Below are 11,479 nucleotides of genomic sequence, written 5' to 3'. Positions count from 1 at the left end.
AGTTCACATTTTTGTTTCTTTCTGCGGAATGAATGAAAGATACGTGTGCCGATGACTTTACAGGGAGCCACTTTGCGGGGAAGTGTGTGGCCATCACAGTCCCTTCTGCCGTTTCTCTCGCTGTCTGCTTCGCTAGTCAGTGGGGTGTAAACGTGCACCTATCTGCTCTGCTGCGAGCACAGATCGATACCATTTTCACAAGAGATAGATGATTCAAGACTTCATTCAGAGAAAACTGACGTCATTTATGTTTCATGACGAGAGCCTCAGAGAAAAACCAGAAGAAATATAATGAGTCGTCTTGACAAAACGCTTCCACCACTCTGAAGGAGCCAGACCACTTCTCCTGGTCAAGGAGCGATACTGCGTTTTAAACATGTGGTGCTGGTTATTCGGTGTCCTTTTTTTTTTTTTTTTAAGGTAGGAAATGATGTTCTTTGGACTGAGTTAAATGCTGCTCAGCATAAAAGGCGTGGTATGGAACGAAGCCTGCGACTCATCGACACGCACTGGGCTAATGAGAAGACAGTGTCTCTAATCGACTGCAGAACAAATGCTCACAAACACTCCCCTTCTCTCCTAGGGCTTCCTTCGCTGGACACCTGTCCGGGATCCTTGTCGGGCTAATGTACACTCATGGGCCTCTGAAGAATATCATGGAAGCGTGCGCAGGTACGGAGCGAAACACCTTCGGCATGCCGACAGGTTGGAAGTTCATCCTCGTTTTCGTGGAAACAGAAGCAACCCCAAGTCACTCATGGGTCCACGCAGGTGTCCTCTCAGCAGTCTCTGTTTAAACCAAGGAGACAAACAGCTGACGGCGGTCCTCACACCACTCCAAAGAGGCCGCAGACCCAAATTTTAAACCTGAGGCTTTCCGTGGGGGACCATTAGCAGTATGTATTTATAGACCCTTGGCACATTAATGCTACTCACAGAAAACCACAATTTCCTTGAAAATGCAGAGAGCTAAAGCAGGTTTAAAGTAATGCATTATTCTATAATATTCCGTGAACTCATATATTTGGAAGGCAAAGTCAAAAAGAAAAATCCGTACTGAAGTTCAAAGCCAGTATTTTAAAAACTTCAGAATGACTACTAGGTCTTTGGTGGGAGAGACCTGTATTCGTGCATGGCCAAGCCCAGTCTGTTATTGCTAAAAGCTTGGCTCCTCCTTTAAAAAAAAAAAAATCGTTTTTTTTTTTTTGCTTTTCGTTTCCCTCAAATTGATACTCGATGAAAATACTTTATTTTATTTAGAAATATATGAATTTTTTGACCTCAATTGAAAATCTATACTGGTTATGACTTATAAGGAAACTATTTTGCAAATGCTTGTTTTATAGACTATCCAAATTCCAATATTTCATCTTTTATTCATGGGAAATCTTCTGAGACTATTTTACCTTTTCTTGAACCATAAATAATTTGTTTTCACAGTTTGTGCCGATGGCTGGTATTCTCGAGGACCATATAATATTCATGATATTAGAAAGCTTTCCAGACACTGAGCCGTTGCCTTTTATTAGCCGGTTGTGTTCACTTTCGGATGATTCTTACAGGCCCTGTCGCATCTAAGCAGATTTCCATTTTCTTGCATTTGCTTATTACTGTGTTTCCAGTGTGTGTGCTTGGAGGAGGCAGTACAGCTTCGTTTATTGAAAATTTCAGATTTATTGTATTTTCGATACAACTTAATAATGGAGATCGAGTAATGAACTTTGTTGCCCAATGTTCAGTACCGATAAAGGAAAAGAAATGATTCTTGGGAGTGTAATGTCTCCATTCTTCTACGTATCTAAAGATGATTAGTAAAGCTTTCTGCTGACATATTACAACATTTAGGCGAATATTTTGTTTTTGAAAAAGATTTTCCCCACAATTATATTTAAAATCTTAGTTTTCTTTCTTAAGACCTTGCCTCTTTTCTATGGAGATTTATTTTTACATCATTCCATTTTCAAAATACTACAATAGAAAGTTAAATGAGAAAAGTTGAAACAAGCATTCAGTGCTATTTACAAATAGCCTGCAGTCTCTGTGCCTTTTTTTCCGGTGAAGCCGGATAAAGGTCTAGAGTGATCTGAGAACTGAGCTGACACAGGAGCCCTGCGGAAGGTTACCAAGCTCGTGGAGGCTGCTGTCTGCTAACTCCTGGAGGAGGAGCATCACACTGAAGGTGTACCCTGCAACTCCTCTTTCTCTCTGTTCATTCAGGAGAGGTGAATCTCCTATTCTCCTACCCTTTTAAGGACAAGAAAGGGGAAAAACCCTCAGGAAGAGTAAGGAGCATGGCTCTCGTAACAGTCTTGTTGGAGATAAGTTCTGTCTATAGCCAGAGCATCTGTACTGGTACAGGGGCCTCTATTCCCAAGCTTGGAAGGCAAGGATCACCTCACGTCAACAGGAATCTTTAAAGAACTTCAGAGAATATAAGTTAGAGTTTCATTGTCCCCCACATGTTTTTTCCCTATTGGGCTAGCCCCAAACAAAAGAGAGTTTATTTTAACAATTGTTTAGAAATCATTCGAAATGACCTTGGACTTTGTTATAAAGAATCTCCCATTCATTGGAAAGATGAGCAGTTAAAGCCTTATGGCTATTCTGTTCCATTGGTCCATGTGTCTGCTTTTACACCGGTACCATACTGTTTTGATTATGATAGCTTTGTAATATAGTTTGAAATCAGGAAGTGTTGCGATGGCTATTATCAAAAAGGCAGGAGATAACAAGTGCTGGTGAGGATGTAGAGAAAAGAGAACCCTGGTACCCTGTTTGGCGGGTATGTAAATTGGTACAGCCATTATGGAAAAAGAATATGGAAGTTCTTCAAAAAAATTAAAAATAGAACTACCATATGATTCAGCAGTTCTACCTCTGAGTATATATCCAAAGGAAATCAGTATCTCCAAGAAATATCTGCAGTCCCATGTTCATTACAGTGTTATTCACAATAACCAAGATATGGAAACAACCCAAGTATCTGTTGATGGACAAATGGATAAAGAAAATTTAACACACACACACACACACACACACACACACACACAGAGGGATATTATTCAGTCATAAAAAAAGAAGAAAATCCTGCTATTCATGACTAAATAGATGAACCTAGAAGATATTACACTAAGTGAAATAAGCTAGACAACAAAAGACAAATACAACATGATCTTACTTATATGTGGAATCTAAAAAAATGGATCTCATAAGACAAGAGAGTAGAACAGTGGTAGCCAGGGGCCGGTATCTGGGGGAAATGGGGAGATGTTGCTTAAAGGGCACAAACTCCCAATTATGAGATGAGTAAGTTCTGAGGATCTAATGTATAGTGTTGTGACTGTAATTAATGCTGTATTCTCTACTTGAAATTTACTAAGAGAGTATATGTTAAGAATTCTCACGCATACACAGAAAAATGGTAACTGTGAGATGATGAATATGTTAACTTGATCGTGATAATCATTTCATAATGTATCTGTATATTAAGTCATCACATGTACAGCTTTTTAAAAAATCACATCGTACAACCTAAATATGTACGATTTTTATTTGTCAATATACCTCAATAAAACGGGGGCAGGGAAGACCTATGGCTGCAATTAAATATTTGCTTCCTTCTTATTCAGGCATGTTTCCTTCCGATATTCATCAGCCAAGACAGCAATACTACTTTAATAATTCAGGTAAGCACTTTATTTCATTTAATAAATTCTAACTTAATTAAGAAATTATAATGACCGCCACTGTAGAGCCACTTTAAGGCAATCTAGTTGATGCCGTTGTAGGGTAGTTCACACGTCATGTAATTGTGCCACTAAGGTGCCTCAGAGCTGGATGGAGGGTAGCCCAGGGAGCGTATTCGGGTGGGTTGATAGGGAAGGCCACAGAAGGAGAGAACTCTGACATGGAAATGTTGTATGGCTAGTGTCAGGTCTCTCCGATGTGATAAGATTCATACTTGACCTAGGGCCCTTCATTCTAAGCCTAAGAGAACGTACTGCTGGCTACGTTGTTAGAAGTTAGTTTCAGATTCACAGTTCTCCCTAGTCCACCCTGACTATGTTCAAGAAGAATCACGCTTATCCTAAGAGACTAAAATGGGCACTGCTCTAATAGCTAATAGTGGCTTTCTAGATGTCTGTGTACATAGGTAGAAAAGACTTCCCATTAAAGCCTGTGACCCGTTTTAGGCTAAGGCCCTTACATTCCAGAGGCTGCACTGTGATATCCTGGACCAGGGCCAGCAGACATGTATTAAAGAAGCCGTAGGCTACAGAAGCACTGGGTGTCTTTTATAGTTGTGCCACTGGAGAATCACTGTTGCTTAAATCTGGGGTCTGCAGTCTTTTACGTAAAGGGCCAGATAGCTTATGTTTTAGATTCTAAGGGCATTGTTGGCCATATGGTCTCTGTCACAACCAGTCACCCTGTCATTGTGGCATGAAAGCAGCCATAGAGGATTCACAAACAAATAGGCGTAGCTGTATTCTAATAAAATCTGATTTGCAAAAGTAGGCAGTGGGTTGGCTTTGGACCACAAGTTGTAGTTTTTTGACCCCTGGTTTATAGCCTCCTCATTATATTATATTCATTATATTCACGCTTTTCTTTAAATCATGAGCATGGTCTTAAAAGCTCTTAAAATCCCCGACTGCTAATTCTGTCCTTTCTCTATGTATATTTTTGTTGCATCTCTCTCATTAGACAATTTTTTTTTGCCCGGTTGTGGATCACAGTTTTTGCGTATCTCATAAGATGTTTTTGAATGCCAGACGTTATGTATTTTGCGGTGTCGAATTCCGAGTTTATCTTCTTTTAAAGAAAACTGGACTGTGTTCTGGCACACAGTTACATTTCTTGATGATTAGTTTGATCCTTCTGGGGCTTCTTTTTAAATCTTCGGGTGGATCTAAAGAAACTTTCATTCCAGGGTTGATTCTGCACTCCTACTGGGTGCTGCTCCTCTGAGATCCTCCTGAATGCCCTTTGTTCATCGAGATCTCTCTACTCCAGCTGCTTGGGATGCAAAGGTGTCCCAGCCCTGCCTGAGCTCTGGGAACTGTTCAGCTTATAGCTCTCAGTCATTCTTTGCCTGGCCTCATGGAATTTCACTTAAGCACGTATGACTTAACATTCAGCAAAATCTGCGGGAGACCGCATGCAGATTTCCGGAGTTTTCTCCTTTGCTGTACTCTGCCGTGCAAATTCCAGCTCCGTCCCGGGAACCCGCTGTGCCTGCTTGGGTTCCTCATCGCTGTACCGCCGTGCGGAAAGGGCCTCCAGGCTCATTTCCTCTACTTTCATTCTCTCAGGGTTCAAAATCCTGCGCTGCCTGTTCCACAATGTCTGAAAACATCTGTTTCGTATATTCTCTCCAGTCTTCTGCTTGATTGTGGCGGGAGGGCTGGTCCAGTCTCACTAACTCCTTTCCAGCAGCCGTAGAAATCCAGCGCAGTGCATTCAGTGCTCAGCCTGGAAGGGAGCGGCAGAGCTGCAGTCACAGGAGGTCATCCAGAGGAAGACGAGCTCTGGGTCTTGATGAATGAGTGGAAGTTCAGGAAAGCGATGGGAGGAAAGGGCTTTTCAGGCCTTTATGAAAAGGCCTGTTTGGAATTACCCAGAATGTGCTGGGGTGCCACTGAGGGATTTAATCAGTAGAGCGATGCTGTTGGATTTACATTCAAGCTATGTTTTTGATGTAGTTCTAAGCTGGGATCATGGTTATCAATCACGGCTGTCTATGTGAATCAAACCGAGGACCTTTTTACAACATATCCATGCCTTGCATTCATCCCAGACCAACTAAGTCAGAATAGGGATCGAAATGGGGATTTGGACTTTTTTTTTTTAAAGCTCCCTAAATGACTCTACTGGGATCAGCAACAAAGAGGATAGACTTATGTGACTGAGGTTACCTGGGCTTGGGGACCACGGAAGTGAAGACTGTCGCTGCCCCAAGAAGAGGCTTCCCTTCTGAGGCTTCCAGAGCTGGTGACTTAGATGCTTAAAATCCTAGACATGTTTGGGTCTCGGTGCAGGAGAGGAACAGCTTCTGGGCAATGTCAGCTCACCTGCTCCTGTCTCTGGACTCCTGAGAGAGGAGCTGCGATGCTTAGTTATCGACAAAGCTGATGACTACAGCTGACCCTTGAACAACACAGGTGTGAACAGCACAGGTCCTCTTATACGGAGATTTTTTTTTTTCAGTTAATACATTCAGTACCATAAATGTATTTTCTCTTCCTAGTGGTTTTCTTAATAATACTTCCTTTTTCTAATTTACTTTAGTATAAGAATGCAGTGTATAATACATGCAAAATATGCGTTATTCGACCGTTTAAGTTATTGGTATGATTTCCCATCAGCGATAGGCTATGAGTAGTTACGTCTTGGGGAGTCAGAAGTTACCTTCAGATTTTTGACTGCGAGGGTCAGTGCCCAGAACCCCCGCCTTATTCACGGGTCAACCGTAGAGTTATTTGGAAGAGCACTGGGTTCTTCTGGTCGTTGATGATGGGGAGCAGTTTGCTCTGACTTACGTATAATCAGAGCTTTGTTGGCCTGTGCAACTAGGAAGAGCTGGGTTGGGTAGGAAAACTACTTTGGTTCTACCTCCCGTGGTGACTTCTCTCTTCTTCTTGGCTTTGTTCGCTCCACTAGACAGGAGCCATGGCCTCTAACACCCTGAAGTTGCTAGAGAGAAAAAGGCTTCTCTCCTGGTTCATTTTTTAAATTCCCCAAAGAAACAGGAATGTTCCTCTGGACAAAGAGAATAATAAGAACATACTAGTGCACAGACTCGGCTTCAGCTATCATAGATTACCCAGCCCTCATGTCTGGTGTGACAGCTGGGAAATCGAGCCTTAGAAATGTTAAGTAATTTGGCTGAAGTCAGATAGGTTGTTAGTGATAGAACTAGGGCTCAACATGCAAGTCGCTGATCCCTAGTCCCTGCTTTTTCTATTGGACAAGGGTATGAGACGGGCAGTCTGCTTATTCAGCCTTATAAAATAGGGCAGTTCCCTTGTTGTCTTTACTTCCCCCCTTTTTTTTTTGCATTTATTTTAAAAGAAGCAGTGGGGGCTGGGAACCTGCTTCTTTCTTTCTTCATATGCAAGAGGCATAAGCACAGCAGACACACAGACCAGGGAATTAATGGCAAAAATAAAAGTCCCCTTTACCTTTCTTTCTTATCCCCTGTAAGATGATCATATTTATATTCCTTCCTCTGAAGGGATTGGATTTCTTCAAAGGCAGAGCTACATAAGGCCAGGTGGCCATGCTGATGGTCACCTAGGGAGCTTTTATAAGAGCATATGTATGTCTTACAAATAACGTTTTATTCTTAATATGGCTATCCAGAGCTGGAAAAATCTTTATAGGTCAAAGAACCTCATGAATGTTTAAAAAGCTGTTACCAATTTTTCTAATCTTGGTGGTGTTTCTTGATCTCTTTTGCCATGAAGTCTTGGTATGTGTATAAGGAACAGATGGAGTGGTTAATAGAATAATGATAACCAGAATTTCTTTTACTACAGAGCCAAAGTATATAGCTGCAAAAGAATATTAAACTAGTATTCATTGCAGGATATAATTTAAACTTATTTATCTCAAGTGTTTGATTGTTAGGTTTTTCCAGCCATGTTTATTATGAAAATTAAAAAATATCTGATTGGCCCAGCAGGACAGCTGTAGAAAATTTTCAATCTTAGGAGACCCATTCTCATTATAATAGATATGGATGGTTTTTTTGGTCTTGTTGATGATTTATGACCAATGATATAGAACCTTTAACCATATGAGTCTTTTTAACTTAAAGCACTAAAACTTTCCCTTTCCCTTTCCCCATGTTTTGTCTGACAAGTACCAAATTAGATTTTATAATAATCAGATGTTTAGAGTTGTAGACTTTATTTCATTAAGGCACTGCTAGGTTTTCCTTGTCTTTTTTTTTTAAAGAAATAACGTGAAGAAAAATGTTTTCCTATATCAAGAAAACATTGCCTGAAATCATAGCAGACGTACTTAGAGATTTAAATTCTATAGATATATGTAGTATTTCTGGTATCTGTACAGATGGGTATTTGGAGCTTTGGGGTCATTTTGGATTTTGAATTAGCTGAACGTTTTCAAGGATAAAAAGGTAGAAATGCTGCTCAGACCTTCTGTAACAAAACAGCTTCCCATGGGGGTTCGAAAGTGGTAATGAACCATATGGGCAAGTGCCCAATATGCTTTCCTTGTTGCAATAAAATAATTGGCTCTCTCAGGGAATTGGGCAGTCTCTATTCAGGAATTGCTGAAGCATCCCATGGTATTCAGTATTCAGTGACTTATCCATAAATATTCTATTATGTTTTGGAATGGTCACCCCGCTCCTTTGTCCTTTGTGAAGTAGATATATTGATTGTGCTTTGACCATTTGCCCTTTTATGAAAGTTGTGGATTTTTTGTCTTTCTTTGGTGTCTCCTTACTTATTCTCAGGACGTGACACTTGCTGGCGGGTGTTCTCCAACACAGCAGTGGAAGCTTATTTTTTTCTGATGGTTCTCTTGAGTAGATACCAATTTGAAGAAGGGCATCCATACTTGAAATTGCATTCAATTCTAACCATTGTGAGGATTTGGGAAATTTACTTACATCTTTCTCCTGTTGTTAAATATTATAATGTTAATATGCTGACATGGGGAACATATGAGAGAAAATGTGAAAGTTGGGTTATTGGAGGTTTTTTAGTAAATCGCCACTAATTTGTATTACATTAGGAGCAAGGCTTGTCAGAATTAGCCCCCCAAATCCTTTGCAATTTTATTTAATGTGGATTTAAGTCATTTATTTTTGTGACTGTCAAGGACATTCAATAATATAGTACCAAGATAGAAGAGATTTGTATTCATAAGAGTGGACAAAGTCTCTAGATATACATTTCTACAAAAGATATACAAATGACCAACATCACATGAAAAAATATTCAGCATCATTTATCAAAACCACAGTGAGAGACAACTTAACGCCCACTGAGATGGCTGTAATTAAAAAGACGAATAATAACAAGTGTTGGTGAGCTTGTGGAAACATCTGAACTCGTATACACTGCTGGGTGAATGTAAAATGACGCAACCGCCTTGGAAAACATTCTGGCAGTTTCAGGTGGTTAAACAAGATTATCACGTGACCCAGCAGTCCCACTCCTAGGCATGCACCCAAGAGAAATGAAAACATACGTCCACACAAAAACTTGTACACAAACATTTGCAAGAGCATTATTCACAATAGTCAAAAGGTAGAAATAACCCAGATGTCCATCAACTGGTGAATGAATAGAACAAATGTGGTCTATTTACATAATGGAATATCATTTGGCCATGAAAAAGAATGAAGTACTGATTCATGCTACAACATAGGTGAACCTCAAAAACACTATACTAAGTGAAATAAACCAGACACAAAATACCACATATTATGTGATTCAATTTATATAATTGTCCAGAATAGGCATAGCTATGGAAACGGAAAGTAGATTAGTGGTTACTTAGGGCGAGGAGGGGTAAGGGGAGCGGGTGATAGCTAAAGCCTACAGTTTTCTTTGTAGGCGGTGATGAAAATATTTTGAAATTATTGTGGTGATGAGAACACAACTCTATGAATATACTAAAAGCCATTGAGTTATACACTTTATTTTTTATTTATTTTTTTTATGACTACAGCACCTGGTATTCCTAGGTGGTCTCCCATCCAAGTACTAACCAGGCCCGACCCTGCTTAGCTTCTGAGATCAGATGAGATCGAGCACATTCAGGGTGGCATGGCCGTAGACGAGTTATACACTTAAATTGGTGAATTGTATAGTATGTCCATTGTATAGTATGTACATCGTATAGTATGTACATCTCAATAAAGCTGCTATAAAAACATAACCAATAGAAATACTTTACATGAAAAATATTTATATAAACACATATCATTACATTAGATTATCAGTTGAAACTAAATTAGTGTATTTTATTGTCATTTAATTTTTCAATGAAAATAAAGACTTTTAGAGCACCCGAAAATTTTTATGAGAAATAGTTAAACTGTTTCCCTCTTAACCTGGTATATCAGGTAAGCATTTTATTCATAATGAACACAAAGGTAAATTTTAAAACTACATCAGGGCCAATTATGAAAAATTCTGAACATGAAATCTCAATTTATCAGATTCTGTACTCTATGGCATTCCTCTTTTTTGGCTTGATCGTGTTTTTTTTTTTTTTTTCCTATAGTCTTATTAAAGCAATAAGAAACTTAAACTCAGACATATAATGAATGATTGGTTGATATGGTGACATGAGATACAAGAGTCATAGTAAAGGGTAGGAATTTTAATCAACTAAAAGCACATTAGTTAAAATTTGAAACATCATCGTCAGAAGGTGTGAAGGAAGGGAAAAAGTTAAACAGGGTATTATCTCTCTCCCACTACACCAGAATTAGATTAGTAACCTTCCATAGGAAAAAAGTCCCTTGCAGAAAAATTCCATAAAAGTAAGCAATTAAAGAAAATGTAAGCAGGAAAGTCAAACCGACTTGGAAAGATTAATGGAAATACCTTGCAACAGTGAACTTTGCTCTATAAATTGACCTTTATTAATGAGGTATCTGAATTTGGTGCTATCTTCAATGACCAGGTTGTCTCTTCTCTCATTTCACCTAGTAACCGATTTCTTAAAAGGATCATTGATAGACGTGATCTCTGATGTAGAATTATAATCACAGAGGCCTTGGCTTGCATATTCCAACACTGTATTGAACATTGGTCTGTCTCTCATTATATGGAGCCACTGGACAGGAAGCCTTGATCAACTGTCACTTCAGCTAGTCCCTCGACCCCAGTCAAGACTTCACAAAAAATATTAAATAGCTCCAAATATTAAATATTAGATAGCTCCAAATATTAAATAGCTCCAAGTATACTCCAAGTATTAAATAGCTCTGAGCTGGAAGAATCCATTTATATGTGAATAGTCCATTCCAGTCCCCTGTCCAGTTCCACTCTCTTCTAAATCAACATCATCTTCCTCTTCCTCACATAAAGACTCACTCATGTCCGAAGTGGTGCTGAGCTCAGTGGACACAACAGTGACGAAACAGTCACTGCCCACCCTCACGGAGGAGGTCTCCACTTGTCCCCTTATTCTGAAGATTATTAATATACTAAAAATAATGACCTGAATTATTTTACCGCCTTGGCTTATAAAATAAGACATATGAAAAGAACAGTCCTCGGCTCTGCTCCGTAACCTTTTAACCTTTTCGCTGTGGCCGCAGGCTACGCCGGGTTTCAGGACCATCCCCGCGAGGAGGAGCACAGAAGCTACGCCGCGTACACAGCCGGACTGAGCGAGGAGGAGCAGCTGGAGAGAGCGGTCCGAGCCAGCCTCCGGGACCAAGGTGGGAATTTTGCGCCCTTCACTTACTTTAAAACAGACTTCA

At 39.8% G+C, this 11,479-nt stretch overlaps 1 protein-coding gene and 1 non-coding gene across 3 annotated transcripts in view; one reads left to right on the top strand and one right to left on the bottom strand.

Annotated features, from left to right (window-relative positions):
- Nucleotides 1–11,479, top strand: part of RHBDD1 (rhomboid domain containing 1) — a 123,838-nt gene that overhangs the window by 64,566 nt on the left and 47,793 nt on the right. For both annotated transcript variants that reach the window (XM_011364069.2, XM_023532928.1), the window contains 3 exons: nucleotides 584–672; nucleotides 3,630–3,686; nucleotides 11,315–11,437. In XM_011364069.2, coding sequence (XP_011362371.1) covers nucleotides 584–672; nucleotides 3,630–3,686; nucleotides 11,315–11,437 — 269 coding nt within the window. The remainder of the gene's footprint in view (nucleotides 1–583; nucleotides 673–3,629; nucleotides 3,687–11,314; nucleotides 11,438–11,479) is intronic.
- On the bottom strand, nucleotides 9,703–9,821 carry LOC111742396. The gene has a single exon (XR_002781302.1). It is a non-coding gene; the product is annotated as a 5S ribosomal RNA (ribosomal RNA).

Source organism: Pteropus vampyrus, unplaced genomic scaffold, assembly GCF_000151845.1.
Source record: "Pteropus vampyrus isolate Shadow unplaced genomic scaffold, Pvam_2.0 Scaffold93, whole genome shotgun sequence".
In the NCBI taxonomy this organism is placed as follows: Eukaryota; Metazoa; Chordata; class Mammalia; order Chiroptera; family Pteropodidae; genus Pteropus; species Pteropus vampyrus.
This window is presented reverse-complemented; position numbering and strand designations above follow the sequence as displayed.